The following is an 18,189-nucleotide window of genomic DNA, read 5'->3' as shown; positions in this document are numbered from 1 at the left end:
GACACTTATTCAGCCACTACATAATGCAACTGTCATCAAATGATCACTCAAGTGTATTTTTATGGGTCTTAGTATTGTGGGGCTTTTTAAATGTTAATTTTGATAAGGATGTCATTTCTAAAGGACAAGAGATTATAAGATAGAAAATTGTTTCTACCCCCGAGAGATGCCAGTGCTGTTCTTTAATATAGTTTTTTGATTCATGACTGATGGTGGACTATTTCGAAATAATTGGACAACGCAGTCAGTGATTATACACACGGGACGCTATGCTAGTAGAGTAAAACAATATAGTTGCTGCTAATATAGGTATTCACATGCACCTTACAGCTTTGGATCTGGTTACATTTAACAAGCAAACGCGTCACATCATGCGGAGATTTGAGATCCAACAACCATGTGTTCATGATTATGTACTGCATCAATGCCTTCTGAGTCTCCCCATGTATATAGTGCAGTACGTCTAATGTTATAAGGATTCAAGACGATGACATCATTCCGGAATATGCTGACTGAATCTGAACGATGTGTAAATTTGAATAATATGGAAAGACATCCGAAACGTCGTGTGACAAAATTAAGCGCGTTTGTTTCAAACTTTGGTTATTCACCACTTTTCCTTCTTTTATGTCCACACTTGAACTTGTTTAGTCAGATAATCGAAATTTATTACTCCCTAACGCTGACGTTCAACACTTACATAACAAACATAGGACTTCCTTAAAGACGACAGCCTACGCCATGGCAATTCTAACGTACAATGCTACACTCAGATTATATTTGGGGCGGTGGGAGTGTCAATGGATTTAAAAAGCGTTGAAACTCGTCACGCTTCAGGAGAGCCGGGTTCAGATCTACATGGGGCACAATGTGAAGCCCAATTCTGGAGTCCCCGCCGTGATGTTGCTGGAATATTGCTAAAAGCGGCGTAAAAACCAAACTCAAGTTAGTCAGTCAGTCAGATTATATTTACCAAATTTGAATTCCCGCGCTATACTTTGAATACATCCCGGCACAAACATTACTTAACACACCTCATCCTGGACCCTGACCCAATGTAAACATAGCGTGCCTGCACTCTCAATCTTCACCCTCACCTTCAGCCTGCCACCCTCACCTGCACCCTCCAAAACACACACACACACCCTCACCCTCATCCTCCAACCGCACCTGCACCCCTCAAACACACCCTCACCCTCACCCACTGACAGAGTGTTAGACCAGGATAATAGAATAAATATGTATAATACATCTGATACACTGTTGACAGAGTGTTAGACCAGGATAATACAGTTATGTAAACGACAATACCTGTTGACAGAGTGTTAGACCAGGATAATACACATGTAAGCAATACACAGATGTACAATGCAATACCAGTTGACAGAGTGTTAGACCAGGATAATACATATGTAAAGCAATACCAGTTGACAGAGTGTTAGACCAGGATAATACATATGCAAAGCAATACCTGTTGACAGAGTGTTAGACCAGGATAATACACATGTAAGTGCAATACCAGGATTGACAGAGTGTTAGACCAGGATAGGATACATACATATGTAAAACAATACCTGTTGACAGAGTGTTAGACCAGGATAATACACATGTAAAGCAATACCAGTTGACAGAGTGTTAGACCAGGATAATACACATGTAAAGCAATACCAGTTGACAGAGTGTTAGACCAGGATAATACATATGTAAAACAATACCTGTTGACAGAGTGTTAGACCAGGATAATACATATGTAAAGCAATACCTGTTGACAGAGTGTTAGACCAGGATAATACACATGTAAAAGCAATACCTGTTGACAGAGTGTTAGACCAGGATAATACACATGTAAAGCAATACCAGTTGACAGAGTGTTAGACCAGGATAATACACATGTAAAACAATACCTGTTGACAGAGTGTTAGACCAGGATAATACATATGTAAAAAGCAATACCTGTTGACAGAGTGTTAGACCAGGATAATACATATGTAAAGCAATACCTGTTGACAGAGTGTTAGACCAGGATAATACATATGTAAAAGCAATACCTGTTGACAGAGTGTTAGACCAGGATAATACACATGTAAAGACAATACCAGTTGACAGAGTGTTAGACCAGGATAATACACATGTAAAGCAATACCAGTTGACAGAGTGTTAGACCAGGATAATACATATGTAAAGCAATACCAGTTGACAGAGTGTTAGACCAGGATAATACACATGTAAAAGCAATACCTGTTGACAGAGTGTTAGACCAGGATAATACACAGAGTGTAAAGCAATACCTGTTGACACCTGTTGACAGAGTGTTAGACCAGGATAATACATATGTAAAGCAATACCTGTTGACAGAGTGTTAGACCAGGATAATACACATGTAAAGCAATACCTGTTGACAGAGTGTTAGACCAGGAATACCAGTTGTTAGAAAGGCAATACCTGTTGACAGAGTGTTAGACCAGGATAATACACATGTAAAGCAATACCAGTTGACAGAGTGTTAGACCAGGATAATACACATGTAAAGCAATACCTGTTGACAGAGTGTTAGACCAGGATAATACATATGTAAAGCAATACCAGTTGACAGAGTGTTAGACCAGGATAATACATATGTAAAGCAATACCTGTTGACAGAGTGTTAGACCAGGATAATACACATGTAAAGCAATACCAGTTGACAGAGTGTTAGACCAGGATAATACACATGTAAAACAATACCTGTTGACAGAGTGTTAGACCAGGATAATACACATGTAAAACAATACCTGTTGACAGAGTGTTAGGACCAGGATAATACCAGGATAATACATGTAAAGCAATACCAGTTGACAGAGTGTTAGACCAGGATAATACACATGTAAAAGGCAATACCCTGTTGACAGAGTGTTAGACCAGGATAATACATATGTAAAAGCAATACCTGTTGACAGAGTGTTAGACCAGGATAATACATATGTAAATCAATACCTGTTGACAGAGTGTTAGACCAGGATAATACATATGTAAAGCAATACCTGTTGACAGAGTGTTAGACCAGGATAATACACATGTAAAGCAATACCTGTTGACAGAGTGTTAGACCAGGATAATACACATGTATAAATGCAATACCAGTTGACAGAGTGTTAGACCAGGATAATACATATGTAAAGCAATACCAGTTGACAGAGTGTTAGACCAGGATAATACATATGTAAAGCAATACCTGTTGACAGAGTGTTAGACCAGGATAATACATATGTAAAGCAATACCTGTTGACAGAGTGTTAGACCAGGATAATACACATGTAAAGCAATACCTGTTGACAGAGTGTTAGACCAGGATAATACACATGTAAAGCAATACCTGTTGACAGAGTGTTAGACCAGGATAATACACATGTAAAGCAATACCAGTTGACAGAGTGTTAGACCAGGATAATACATATGTAAAGCAATACCTGTTGACAGAGTGTTAGACCAGGATAATACACGTGTAAAGCAATACCTGTTGACAGAGTGTTAGACCAGGATAATACACGTGTAAAGCAATACCAGTTGACAGAGTGTTAGACCAGGATAATACACATGTAAAGCAATACCAGTTGACAGAGTGTTAGACCAGGATAATGCATGTGAAAAGCAATACCAGTTGACAGAGTGTTAGACCAGGATAATACACATGTAAAGCAATACCTGTTGACAGAGTGTCTATACAGGATGTACAATGTACAGCAATAGTACACTTGTTAGACCAGGATAATACACATGTAAAGCAATGTATATGACAGAGCGTTAGACCAGGTACACGTGTAAGCAATGCTATGTTTAAGAGTGTTAGACCAGGTAAAGTCATGTAAACAATACATGTTGGCAGAGTATTAGACCAGGATAATACACGTGTAAAGTAATACCAGTTGACAGAGTGTTAGACCAGGAAAATACACAGACTGTTAGATGTTTAACACATGTGAAGTCAATACCAGTTGACAGAGTGTTAGACCAGGATAATACACGTGTAAAGCAATACCACTTGACAGAGTGTTAGACCAGGATAAGCAATACCTGTTGACAGAGTGTTAGATCAGGATGATACACGTGTAAAACAATGCCAGGCGACAGACAGAGGCTTTATACCAGTGTAAAAGATAACCAGTACTCAGAGTGTTAGACCAGGGAAAATACACGTGTAAAGCATGCCACTTCACACATATCGGGTTTATACACGTGTTAGACTAGGAAAATACACGTGTAAAGCAATAGTACTCAGATTGTTTGATCGGGATAAGGCAATACGTTAGAGTCAGGATACTACAGATTGTTAGAAGGTTTATACACAAGTCATGCCACTGACAGAGTGTTAAGACCAGGATAATACACACGTGTAAAATCATGCCACTACCAGTTGACAGAGTGTTAGACCAGGGAAAATACACGTGTAGAAATCAATACCAGTTGACAGTGTTAGACCAGGATAATACACGTGTAAAGTCATGCCACTACACAGATTGTTAGATCGGGTTTATACACGTGTAAAGTCTAACCAGTACACAGATTGTTCGATCGGGTTTATACACGTGTGAAGAAATCATGCCACTACACAGATCGGGTTTATACACGTGTAAAAGCAATGCCACTTGACAGATGTGTTAGATCATCGTGTTTACACACGTGTAAAGTCTAACCAGTACACAGATTGTTAGATCGGGTTTATACACGTGTGAAGAAATAATGCCACTACACAGATCGGGTTTATACACGTGTAAAGTCATGCCACTAAACAGATTGTTAGATCGGGTTTATACACGTGTAAAGTCATGCCAGTACACAGATCGGGGTTTATACACGTGTAAAGTCTAACCAGTACACAGATTGTTAGATCGGGTTTATACACGTGTGAAAAAGTCATGCCACTACACAGATCAGGGTTTATACACGTGTAAAGTCTAACCAGTACACAGATTGTTAGATCGGGTTTATACACGTGTGACGTCATGCCACTACACAGATTGTTAGATCGGGTTTATACACGTGTAAAAGTCATGCCAGTACACAGATCGGGGTTTATACACGTGTAAAGTCATGCCAGTACACAGATTGTTAGATCGGGTTTATACACGTGTGACGTCATGCCAGTACACAGATTGTTAGATCGGGTTTATACACGTGTAAAGTCATGCCAGTACACAGATTGTTAGGGTTTATACACGTGTGAAGTCATGCCACTACACAGATTGTTAGATAGGGATTATACACGTGTAAAGTCATGCCACTACACAGATCGGGGTTTATACACGTGTTACACAGATTGTTAGATCGGGTTTATACACGTGTGAAGTCATGCCACTACACAGATTGTTAGATCGGGTTTATACACGTGAAGTCATGTCAGTACACAGATCGGGGTTTATACACGTGTAAAGTCTAACCAGTACACAGATTGTTAGATCGGTTTTATACACGTGTAAAGTCATGCCACTACACAGATTAGGGGTTTATACACGTGTAAAGTGCCAGAGATCGGGGTTTATACACGTGTAAAGCCACTACACAGATTGTTAGATCGGGTTTATACACGTGTAAAGTCATGCCACTACACGTGTAAAGTCTAACCATCAGATTGTTAGATCGGGTTTATACACGTGTAAAGTCATGCCACTACACAGATCGGGGTTTATACACGTGCAAAGTCTAACCAGTACACAGATTGTTAGATCGGGTTTATACACGTGTGAATAAAATCATGCCACAACACAGATCGGGGTTTATACACCTGCAAAGTCTAACCAGTACACTGATTATTAGATCGGATTTATACACAGGGTGGACAGAGTGGAAGACCATATCTGCAAGACCACGGAGAAGCTGGGTGACTTGCGTCAGTGCTAAAGACACTATGCGGTGATGTAGGATATCATAGGGTGGGAATCCATGGAGCCCTGGGACTCTTCTATAGCCTTTACGTAGGGAGTGAAAGCCTTGAGGTCAGAACGTGTACCCGTTACACCAAAGACCATGGTGTCCCCGACTTCATTTTGTTGGAATATTGCTAAAACAGCACCGTCGTACAGATGTCCAGACGGATCGTTGGTTGAACCAAGGCTCAGCACACCCTCCAGTATCATAACGGGATTGATCTGGTTCAACTAAACTGGAAATATTCCAACCATACGGGAAAACGGAGGTAGAGACACGAACATGTTGCACGCACATTTCAAGTTTATTCTGGTTTAGTTAAACACACAGAAAATTGAAGGAATCTAGACAACTACATGGTGATTGGTGAACGCAGTGCCACACTGTACAGGGCTATTAAAACTAAGTCATCTGTGCATCGCACTCGTCAGATTAAACTTATGCACGTTAACACAGAAACATAGAACATTAAGATCTTAAAGAAGGAATTTAATTTCCTCGTTTACAACAGCAGAAAGGGACGTGTGAATTTGAAAACAGCTTTCGGCTGCCACGACGGTGGTGCAAGTCAGTGTACTCATATTGATCGTTAAGAACATCATGGATCTCGCCTTCTGCCTGTACCGACAGTCCCAACTAAATCTAATCTCTCTCAAACACTCCCTATAGTCCGAGTGTCAAAATAAATTAAGACAAACTCGAAATTGATACTTGTATGGGTTTTCTTTTGGTTCATCAAATTTAAAAAGTGAAACTTGATCAACTGAGCACAGCTTAACTGTCCAAAAACCCGGGTTGAAGAGGCAGTAAAAAGCAGGCGCCAATTATAATGCTGCTTCGTGGTCGGTGGAAGTAGAAATGAGAAAACAGGTTCCAGGATGGTTTGTTTTTGGGGCGGATTAAGATAAATCTAAATCATTCGAAACATATGGTGAATTCAGAAATAGTTATATATTTATAGTCTGTAAAATATTGAATTTATACAAGAAAGAAGGGGTTTTCAAATGAGTGTAAAGCAGATAATAGTTAGCGTGTTTAATAAAATGTTGTTTGGTGGAATATACTGTGAATTGTTTCTGTGTTCTGTGTTTTGCAATATAACTGTCAAGTACAGATATTCCAGGAGCCTCAATCGGAGAAGGGTGGCCTAGTGGTCTAAGCACTTATCCTAAAGGTACCTTGGGTTTGAGTCCAAGCTTCATACCCTAATCCATGTTCAAAATGGGTCCGTTATCTGCAACATTTCCTCACCCTCGCAGTGAAATCACTGAAATAGTGAGTGCTACAAACGGACCACAGCGCATTTCCCCGAAGATTTCAATGTACTTGAATAGAGGAGAAAGATGCTTGTTGTGCCCACAATCTTTAAGGACTGTTACTACTTAAAACTTGGTGCTGTTCCTCACACGTAATAGTCACGCATTGTTCGAAAGTTAAATACGACGTCCTTCTGTTGTTTAAATCCATCTGCTGATATACACCTCAGTTCTCGCGTGGAGTCTCAAAGTTTTCATTCTACGGCATGGTCAGGCACTTTACAGAACTGACCCGTGAAAATGCGGGTTAGAATTGATCTTCAGTAACCCATGCTTGTCGTAGGAGGCGTCTAACTGGATCAGGTGGCCAGGCTCGCACTGACATGGCTGACACATGTCATCGTATCCCAATTGCGTAGATCATTGCTCATGAGGATGATCACTGGATTGTCTGGTCTACACTCCATTACTGCTGTCATATAGCTGGAATATTGCAGCGTTGAACACAAGAAACACCCTTCTATAACTTGGTCTCGTTACATTCATTTCACTTGACCATATAACACTTACATATTTAACTCATTATGTAGCTATGTGTATTGTAAGCCCTCCTGTTTTAAATCAGACAAAATGTTAAACACTGTATATAAACAGTATAAAACATCAGTTCCACTGGTGGTCGTTCCCTTTATTCAGATGGTCTTTATACAGATCTGTGATCAGTGTTATTTCCCGGGCGGTAAATGTCCCCATGGAGCCTACTATAGTGAGGAGCAAGCCTCTGACCTGTGAAATTCACGTGAAGGGATCACTAAACTCCAGTGAAGAGACCAAGGCTTCCTGCAAAGCAAACCCGATAATTACTCCTTAACTTTTCAGTTTCTGAAATATGTAACAAGCACGTAAATAGTGTCAGGAACAGTCTCTAATACATATAAGAGAAAGCAACCGAATCATCTTCACTATCTGCCGAAAGTCTGAGTCTTGTAACCATGTCGGATCTGTACGGTTCTAAGGGGTTCTCATCCGCCATGGTAATATTCATCGATATCTATCTATGGAATATTTCTTACGGATTGTATTAATATGAAAAAGCTTGTGGAGTGTATTATTTGGGTAAAGTAGTGTATTATGTTTCAGGCAAGGTGAACTTTTCTTCGGTGTAACATGAGATTTGAGATTTGCATTAGTCGTTGAACGTCAGATGACTTTTGTTTTTGTTTAGTATTTGTCAGGTTATTGGCCAAAGCATCCTGCTGTCCGTCACGTCATTTACAAGGAAAAAATATTGTTTGAATCCGCCTCTTACTCAAGACAGTCCCGGATTCGACGAGGCATACTCTAATCAAAGATCCAATGTCAATTTGGTTTATCCCATCCCATTCTCCTTGCAAGACAACGCCAAGTTGAGAGTGGTCGGTAGCTGTTGACGGTGACGTACGCGCCATCCAAGGATATCCCAGACATGTTGTTTGGATGACACGTCTGGATCATGTGCTGGAAATGGCAAGGTCGTCATGTTCTTCAGGAGGTTGTCAGTAACAATACGACGTCGAGCATGCAGGTTCCAGCTGCGAAGCCGTTTGCGAATCGTCTTTCCACTCACTTTTACACCTGTGGTTCTGTGAAGCTCATCTCCCGTTTGTACGCCAGTTGTCGATCTTGGCGGACCAGATCGACGCCTGTCATCAATGTCATTTGTCTATCGAGATGGTGATTCTAATCTGCTAATTACTGACGGAAAGGCTAAGAGATCGTGTAAAATGCTCTGTATTATTCCAACTTCCCACATACCAGGTTTTGGCATGACAGTCGATAAAACGTTTAATTGAGTTCAGAACAATATCAGAACTACTTTCTGTCTGAAATGTAGGCCAACACACTGACACGTTTCGCGGCAAATTTCGAATTTTACCCCGACCATGTTCACGTGCTTATCACAGTAGAAGCGACAAAACCCTGTCCACATCCATAAGAAATATCTGCTAAAAGCAGAGTCGATTGTACAATTGTGACTATTTCATTGACTGTATATTTGTTTCAGCAGTATAACAGCTGTACGATGTTGTTTGTAAACAAATCTGAGCCAGACAATTCAGTCACCATGCGATACGATGACAGAGCATGTGTTTATGAATCACTATGAAATAGTGAAGATACCAGATGTTCACCTGCACCAAAGTGGCGTGTTTGCACCAATAACAAGACGGGAATACTAGACTAAGTAATCCATATATAGTCACGTGGTTCCACAATAATTACACCCAATAATGGAATATCCCATACATCTGTTACAAGTATATGTTCAAGTTCACAGTTTTGTTATTCACTGGCACAGGTGGAACATTTCAATACCTGATGTTTCAGTTGATGTATGTTCAGTGAGATAAGAGAGGCTTAGTGACTCTTGATTACTGATATCTCTTTGAACAGTCGCCGTTTATAAGAAATAAACATAACAAACACATGATATGAGACTCCATCTGGTAGTGGAGAAAGGTGACACTGGCTGGAGTGACTCTGTTCGCCTCTAGTTTCCTGGGCTGAAGTATCGTATGCACACAATTCCTATTTGGATAAATATAAAACTAAACGTCAACAGCGAAGGTTAAATGAGAATCTCGCGTGACTTGTTCTCTGTTTGATTCAACATCGGGAGCATGTAGATCGTTATGTTGGTTGTGATCTCAATTGATGCGACACATATAGATATAAACCCATCGAGCAGCTATTTCGAGAAACATTTCACTCAAGATCTCTTTTGTTCCTTCAGCTAGGTCTTTCTATAACGTTCCAAAGAAGATCACTGATCCTTTCAGCTTGAATGATCCTGTGCTGTTGACATTATTCAAGAGGAATGGGGGCTGTTAGTTAATTGACACCATCGTCCACAGATTTATACACTCATCAGATTTTGTACAATGTTTTAAGATTTATAATCGCAATTTTAGGAGAGAGAAAGTATGGTCTACAGATCAATGTTGTAACATGTACTGATTATACTCAGATATCCGTCTCCTGTTTGCCATACATAGACCATAATGTTGGAGATGAAAAAATTGTTCTTGTATGTGTTCATGGAAAGATTAGTGGATATTTATGTCCAATGTGCAATGTACAAGCTTCACATTTTTTGAGTAATTATGGTCTTGTAAAATTAGGATTTTACCCTGAAGCGTATATTACATACCTGTTTTATGATAAGACTTAACTGAAGGTATTTTGTAAACTCCGAATTTCTCTACATAATTTGAATGTGAATGCAAACAGGCGAAACAAGAATGCTGAGAGACAGCACACTTTATGTAACCATCGTAACAGCGGACAAGTCCAGGATGAATTTCATATTTTACTACAATATCCAGAATTTAATGATTTGAGAATAAAAAAATTTAAGATTTCTCGATGGCAAATATGTATGTAAATCCCAAATGATAAATTTATTTCATTCACAAAATAGACATAAAGCGATAGCAACATTTCTGAAATGTGTATTCTCCAAAAATGTTTGAAACAGTGTTAAAATATAGCTTTTCTATTTTCTTACCACGTGACAACAAAAGTTTTGTAACAACAATTGGCCAACATTACTGGATAAAATCTGTCTGTCTGTCCGTCTGTTTCTTCCATGTTGGACAAGATGTCGTCTGCGGCGGGCTGTTTCTTCCATGGGTTCTTCAAATCTTCACAGATCATTATCAAGCAATTTCAGAATTAGAACATAGCTGAACACACTTGGATACGCCAAGGATATGTGCGCCATGTCAAATCCATGCATAAGCCCCAAACTATCTGGGGAATATAGACTGATTGTATATTTACAAAGTCAGACTGTGTTTCCGGTCCAAGTCTTTTCTAAGAGAAGGCCAGTGTGGTGGTTAGAAATTGCATCTCATCGTATCTACGGCGTGAATGATTGTTCGTTCAGTCATATGGAGGACATACCCAAATTTGATGCACCACCGATCTAAACTATGTAACAATGAAATTTCCAATTTTGACTTGAATATGTTCCCTTGTTTTTCGGGGAACAACTTACTAGTACTTCCCTTGCAGGACACCGATAATTATCACTATTTTATAGAAACATCCGTATAGATACATTATCCATATATGTTTTCAAATGATCTCTTCTTTCATTTCTGATTTTTATGAATATTTTAGTAGTTCCATCTCAGAAAGATTGGCGTGTTCACTCTTAATATCTGTGGAGACAGGAAACAGTTCCGTGACATTTAGTAGACTAGATTGTCTCAGGTAGCAGGCAGACCGGCGTATGTTCCTGTGTATACCCTAGACGCGCCAAATCATCTACACATGACACTGGAGTCGATAGGTGCACTTCTCAGATGATAAATAGACAGACTGAATGAAATATGAATGTCAATTGATATTTCAATCTTATGCCTGAAGGAGACAAGACTGTTTAATGTCTTGGATCGTTCAGAGTCTGGTAGACACACCGTGTATGGTGTGACGGGAAATTTGCCACCAGCGATTGTTAAGGGAAATAAGTTCAATCAGATGCATGCACATTCACGCTGATGTATGTCGTACAGTTCAAACTTTCACTGTAAGTGCTTCCGTTGTGTGTTTCACTACGCCATTAGCACCGGGTTAACAATGCTTTCAGTAGAACACATTGAAATCCTCCCACGATACAATGCTAGGCATCGTCTAAACATTACGCCCCTAAGCATATCGACACACTCTTCTCCGTGTCACTTACGACACTGCGATGTTGCAGCACTGTTGGGCTTGATACGCTCACCTTTTTGTTAGTGCCACCACTTTGTGACAGTCAGTGGCGGATCCAGGGGTGGGTGGGTGGTGTTAAGAGGGTTCGACGACCCCCACCCACCCCCTTTTGAAAATGACTAAAGACCACATTGAAGTTAATGTTTTGCAATGGTGGAACCCCTGAAACCCCCACCCACCCACCCCGGAAAATATATGGATCCGCCTATGACAGTGTTTCATAAACCATGTTCGTGATATAGTCAGAAGCTCATAAAAGACTATGCTCTCTGGTCGAGACGTCCTAAGAATAGGAAAAGGGTTTGATAGTTCTTATTGTAAATGTGATTTTCTCCTTCGTGGTTACGAGTGTAGCGTACACGTGTGTTTGTCAAATGGTTACCTAAAGACGGCCTATGTACTGAACCCTGGCAGTAGAAAGGACGTGGACATGAAGACCTATGTACTGAACCCTGGCAGTAGAAAGGATGTGGACATGAAGACCTATGTACTGAACCCTGGCAGTAGAAAGGACGTGGACATGAAGACCTATGTACTGAACCCTGGCAGTAGAAAGGACGTGGACATGAAGACCTATGTACTGAACCCTGGCAGTAGAAAGGACGTGGACATGAACACCTATGTACTGAACCCTGGCAGTAGAAAGGATGTGGACATGAAGACCTATGTACTGAACCCTGGCAGTAGAAAGGACGTGACATGAAGACCTATGTACTGAACCCTGGCAGTAGAAAGGACGTGGACATGAAGACCTATGTACTGAACCCTGGCAGTAGAAAGGATGTGGACATGAAGACCTATGTACTGAACCCTGGCAGTAGAAAGGATGTGGACATGAAGACCTATGTACTGAACCCTGGCAGTAGAAAGGATGTGGACATGAAGACCTATGTACTGAACCCTGGCAGTAAAAGGATGGATGAAGACCTATGTACTGACCCTGGCAGTAGAAAGGATGACATGAACCTATGTACTGAACCCTGGCAGTAGAAAGGATGTGACATGAAGACCTATGTACTGAACCCAGTAGAAAGGATGTGGACAGACCTAGTACTGAAGGATGATGGACATGAAGACCTATGTACTGAACCCTGGCAGTAGAAAGGATGTGGACATGAAGACCTATGTACTGAACCCTGGCAGTAGAAAGGATGTGGACATGAAGACCTATGTACTGAACCCTGGCAGTAGAAAAGGATGTGGACATGAAGAACCCTGGCTATGTGACATGAAGACCTATGTACCGAACCCTGGCAGTAGAAAGGATGTGGACATGAAGGCCTATGTACTGAACCCTGGCAGTAGAAAGGATGTGGACATGAAGACTATGTACTGAACCCTGGCAGTAGAAAAGGATGTGGACATGGAGACCTATGTACTGAACCCTGGCAGTAAAAAGGATGTGGACATGAAGACCTATGTACTGAACCCTGGCAGTAGAAAGGATGTGGACATGAAGACCTATGTACTGAACCCTGGCAGTAGAAAGGATGTGGACATGGAGACCTATGTACTGAACCCTGGCAGTAGAAAGGATGTGGACATGAAGACCTATGTACTGAACCCTGGCAGTAAAAAGGATGTGGACATGGAGACAAGATAATCTTTTGTTTGTTTGATGTTTACCGCCGCACTCAGAAATATTCCAGCTATATGTTCTGTAATTAATCGAGTCTGGACAAGACAATCCAGTGATGAGCATGAGCATCGATCTATGAAACTGGGAAACGATGACATGAAATAAGATATTAATTCTGGATACATCATCCTGAAATTACGCAAGTGAAGCTATGTTGAAGGAATTGCGGTAGTTTGGGCTGAGCAACCGGGATGATCGCACGCACTGAGTGGCCTGTCACAATGATAATCAGGGGAAATATTCAACGTATGAATCAGGGGACAAAAAGACGTCCTACCAGTATACATGAGGTTAGAGGAGACGACATCTGCGGTAGCTGTGGTCCGCATGTTTGTTACGCTAAATACACTATTCCCCAGGTGAGGAGTCCCGAGACAGCTGTGTCGAGCGAGGTCCTCTGAAAAAAACAGGCGTACGTCACAGAGGAACGGTACGTTGTTTGATGTTGGTAGTACGTCCAAATACGTCTCACCACACAGCATCACAATCTACTATGTCATGCAGATAACCTTTGGAAGACGTTAGAGGCATGTGCTACATCTGTCCCATGAAGTACAGGGGGGCGTTGACTGGGTCTTACCTAGTTTGGTTTTAAGTCATCTGAACACCTGTAACAAGGTATATACTTAGGGATAACCATTTCTCAGTAAAGTACAGATTCTAGTACTTTTGAGGTTGAGTCACATCCAGGATTGAAACCCACACTTTCAGAGTGAAGCACCAAAATGGCACTGTGTATTCATATGGCGCATGTGGATGCAGTGTCTTCCCCCGTGGCTGAAATTGGCCACGCACTGCCATCAACTTGTGAGTGCCACCAACAAGATATATTGATACTCAGGGAGAGTCTACGTAATATGGATTCTCTGGTCACAGTCGTTAATATTTCTGTTTCATGGTATCTATGGGTCCAGTTGAATGGGATGGTACTTCCCGATGGCCGATTGGACAAACGCACTCTCAGTAGATTGCGGGGGACATCTGCGGTTTGAGGGTCTTTTGGTGTTTGGTGATTGATGAGCCCGAGACCGTAGGTACAAAAGTGGCCATCCCACTGAAAGCGCAAGTCAGCCAAGCCTGAATTATGGCCATGAGGAAGTGGTGGGAATCAGTGGTGCGGGGTTCTCTGATGACATGACCTAACATTGCTGGAAATACCATCTCTTTACAGGAGCATGTGCCTCACAGCATTTCAGCAATATGTTTATCTTGATCATGCGTATACTGTCAGTTATATACACTCATGTACTATATATTTAGATGGGGTTCAGAATCCGGTGCATTAGTGGTTACTGGAATTACTTATTAGATTACATTTCCGTATTTCGATTTGAATGTGTTATATTGTCAAGCAAACCATACAAGGAGTAACAAACAGGACGTGTTATCTTCATGTCGGGCCTGGATCTTGACAGCTGCAACTGGAATGGAAGAGTCGAAAACCTGCAGGTGCGTGTAACATAGTGCAAGGATGATGTCAGGAATGTATCTTTGCTCCTGCATCAGCTATGTTAACTGGGTTGGACGGGTACGACGACCATCAGCCGAGCTGGTGTTACCACTCGATCCTTACTGTAGTCCTTCTCACGACAAAGATGGAGGGTTTTGTTCCTTTATCTAGTTCAGGCTTCTCACGGGATATGTAGCACACTGAACGGGGTATGTAACACGCTGGACGACATGCATAGCATGCGTAATGTAATGTCTGAACTAAACGAATGTATAACTTGACTACATACATAAATATTTCCTGTTTGGATCCAGATGAACTGATATTCGAAAACTCAAGATGCCTTCCCATATAAACTACAGCTGAATAGTACACAATTATTAACAACATCATGATGAGCAAAGTTCTATTCTTCTGTAGGTCGAACATGATACTCATTTTTATCTCCAATATTATACATTGTACAGCCCCAACTCAACATATGCTGACACATAAATAGCTTCCCTTGCACAAAGCAACAGGTAATGCCTGGAAGTATCCAATGGATTCGTTGGTTGGTTGGTTTGTTGTTTAACGCTGCACTCAGCAATATTCCAGCTATATGGCGGTGGTTTGTAATTAATCGAGTCTGAACCAGACAATCCAGTGATCAACAGCATGAGCATCGATCTACGCAACTGGGTATACGATGATATATGTCAGCCAAGTCAGTGAGCCTGACCATCCGTTAGTCGCCTCTTACATGGGTTGGTGAAGACCAGTTCTAACCGGGATCTTGACGGGTAGTGTCCAATGATCGGGTTGCTGAATACCAGTTCTAACCGGGATCTTGACGGGTAGTGTCCAATGATCGGGTTGCTGAATACCAGTTCTAACCGGGATCTTGACGGGTAGTGTCCAATGATCGGGTTGCTGAAGACCAGTTCTAACCGGGATCTTGACAGGTAGTGTCCAATGATCGGGTTGCTGAATACCAGTTCTAACCGGGATCTTGACGGGTACTGTCCAATGATCGGGTTGCTGAAGACCAGTTCAAACCGGGATCTTGACTGGTAGTGTCCAATGATCTTATTAGATGATTTAATGTGCCTGACTAATATATTATTGAGAAAGTCAGCAAAATATTCATCTGCAAGAAACTTGAGTTCTCTATCGCCTTGAGTATTATTTAGTACTTACATGTTAACTTCTTATCGGTGTAATGTTTCAAATAGTTGACAGCTACATCCTACAGCTGAATGGCTTACTTCTTTGGTGGAAGTAATCAGATGAGAGGCACAGGATCCATTCAGTGCACTACAGAACAGCACTGACATCTTGGTACACTTTGAGAGTCTCTAACACCACTTTGCAATAAAGGAACAATTTCTTCAGCTGTACCTGAGTCTAATAACATTCAAACGTGAACTCCTGTATATTTATGTTTGAGATAGTGTTGTATGCTTAGTTAACATCACTGAAGCTCATCACGAAAGCTTATAGGTAACTGACTCAAGCTGTCAGTACAATGACGTATCACTGCAAGTACAGCAATAAACAAAAACACCAACCCCTTCCCCATGTATATGGAAATTCATTGTAGAAGGACTGACAGATTACACTCGGTTTAAAAGGGAAAATAGCAATGAAAATAATTTGAACAGATCTTTGAAAATCAGTGATGCAAGTGTTGAGAAATTTCAGTGAAAAGTGGAAGTCATTGTACTATTCTGACTAATCTCAAGCTTGTGTGTGTATGAATCACAACTAAATCCTGACACCAGGTGTTTGACAGGTGCCGCATAACAGATATCATCACAGGATCTTTCTTTTCTTAACAACAGCCACACTCAAACAGTAATCTGGTTTAAAAGTTCATCTAATTCAATATACATTTCTATACTGGAGAAGGTGGCAATATGTCATCATGTTGCACATCCAAAGGGGAATGAAGAATGGCTAATATGTGGATAGACTGTAAGATAATAAAGAATGTACAGACACCAGCCTGAATGTCCCCACTGAACAGATGCCTGGGCTGAAGACTGCATGTCTTCATATCACTAAACTGAAGAAATGGATTAGAAATAAAAGCTGATAACTAAGACTGACATCACTCCAAATCTCTGATTATTTATTCTTCAAGTACCATACAGCATAGCATGAACAGTCTTGTGAGCTCCTTCAGGCATGTCTTGTCTGACCAGATTAAAACAATGGTAAGCCAGTTCCTTCAGCTTCTTGCATTTGGACAACATCATTTCCCCATACAAATATACACCCATGGCCTGCAAGTGAAACATTAGACTGTCAGTGAAAGAAAAGTCTGCCTTTCCACGACAAAATCTGACAACAATTTTACTACCAATTTGTTTAATTTCTGTCAAAAAGCATGTTATTATGTGCTCAAATGATTTTAAAATTTCAATTAAGTCAAACCTATTCCTTCCAGTAGTACCCATTTTCCAACAAGCAAATCCATTCAAAATGCCAAACAATAATCAGTTCTGATAATATGCTGAAAAAGATCCCATTGGCATCAAAGAGCAATACAACAACAACATGTTGGAAATTACTCTGAAATCTATGAAAAGCCATTTATCAGAAACATCAGAATTCCATAGAAGACAATGTGATGGGTAATAAATGCTTTACCTACATAATCACCTTTAATCAGATGGAGCAAGAAAATGACCATTAACATCCTATTTGTCCTCCTCCACAGATTACAGTAATCAACCCGACCTTACTCTCTCATCTTGCTGAGATGCAGTTAAACTGCAAATGAGGAGCCCTGTAGAGAATACCTGATCATTCAGAAGGAATGTTTTGACATCTCCAAATCCAGATGCATGTCTGTGTTTGATGACCAGCTCACACCATCGGTGCCGGACCTGCACAGGGACAACGGATGTAGCTGTATTTTCATTGGATTTGTCTTTACAGTGGAGACAAGAACATAGATCTTTGGTGGGACCAGCAAACACTTCCATCAGAACCACCTCTTATACCTACACATTTCACCTTTAATATATTGCAATTAATCATTTTCAAATTTAACTGGTGATATGTGATGACAGGTTTGACTGAACCATGTTTTGCCTCAATCCAAATAATGGATCAGTAGGCTGTTGAAAGAATGCTGATGTCAAACAGATGTTGTGTTGTAGGAATCTGCCAACAAATGATATAAAAGGAGTAATACC

At 40.7% G+C, this 18,189-nt stretch overlaps 1 protein-coding gene across 1 annotated transcript in view; it reads right to left on the bottom strand.

Moving 5' to 3' along the window:
• Positions 1 to 17,091: 17,091 nt before the first annotated feature.
• Positions 17,092 to 18,189, bottom strand: part of LOC124272782 (aminopeptidase O-like) — a 100,951-nt gene continuing 99,853 nt past the window's right edge. The window contains exons 14-15 of the mRNA XM_046707984.1: positions 17,791 to 17,877; positions 17,092 to 17,271 (exon numbers count right to left, since the gene is read on the bottom strand). Of these exons, the coding sequence (XP_046563940.1) occupies positions 17,125 to 17,271; positions 17,791 to 17,877 (234 nt within the window). The 3' untranslated portion in view covers positions 17,092 to 17,124. The remainder of the gene's footprint in view (positions 17,272 to 17,790; positions 17,878 to 18,189) is intronic.

The sequence above is a fragment of the Haliotis rubra genome, unplaced genomic scaffold (assembly GCF_003918875.1).
Source record: "Haliotis rubra isolate DU_JTF1 unplaced genomic scaffold, ASM391887v1 Scf173, whole genome shotgun sequence".
In the NCBI taxonomy this organism is placed as follows: Eukaryota; Metazoa; Mollusca; class Gastropoda; order Lepetellida; family Haliotidae; genus Haliotis; species Haliotis rubra.
The sequence above is the reverse complement of the archived record's forward strand: the minus strand, read 5'-3'. Positions and strand labels throughout refer to the sequence as shown.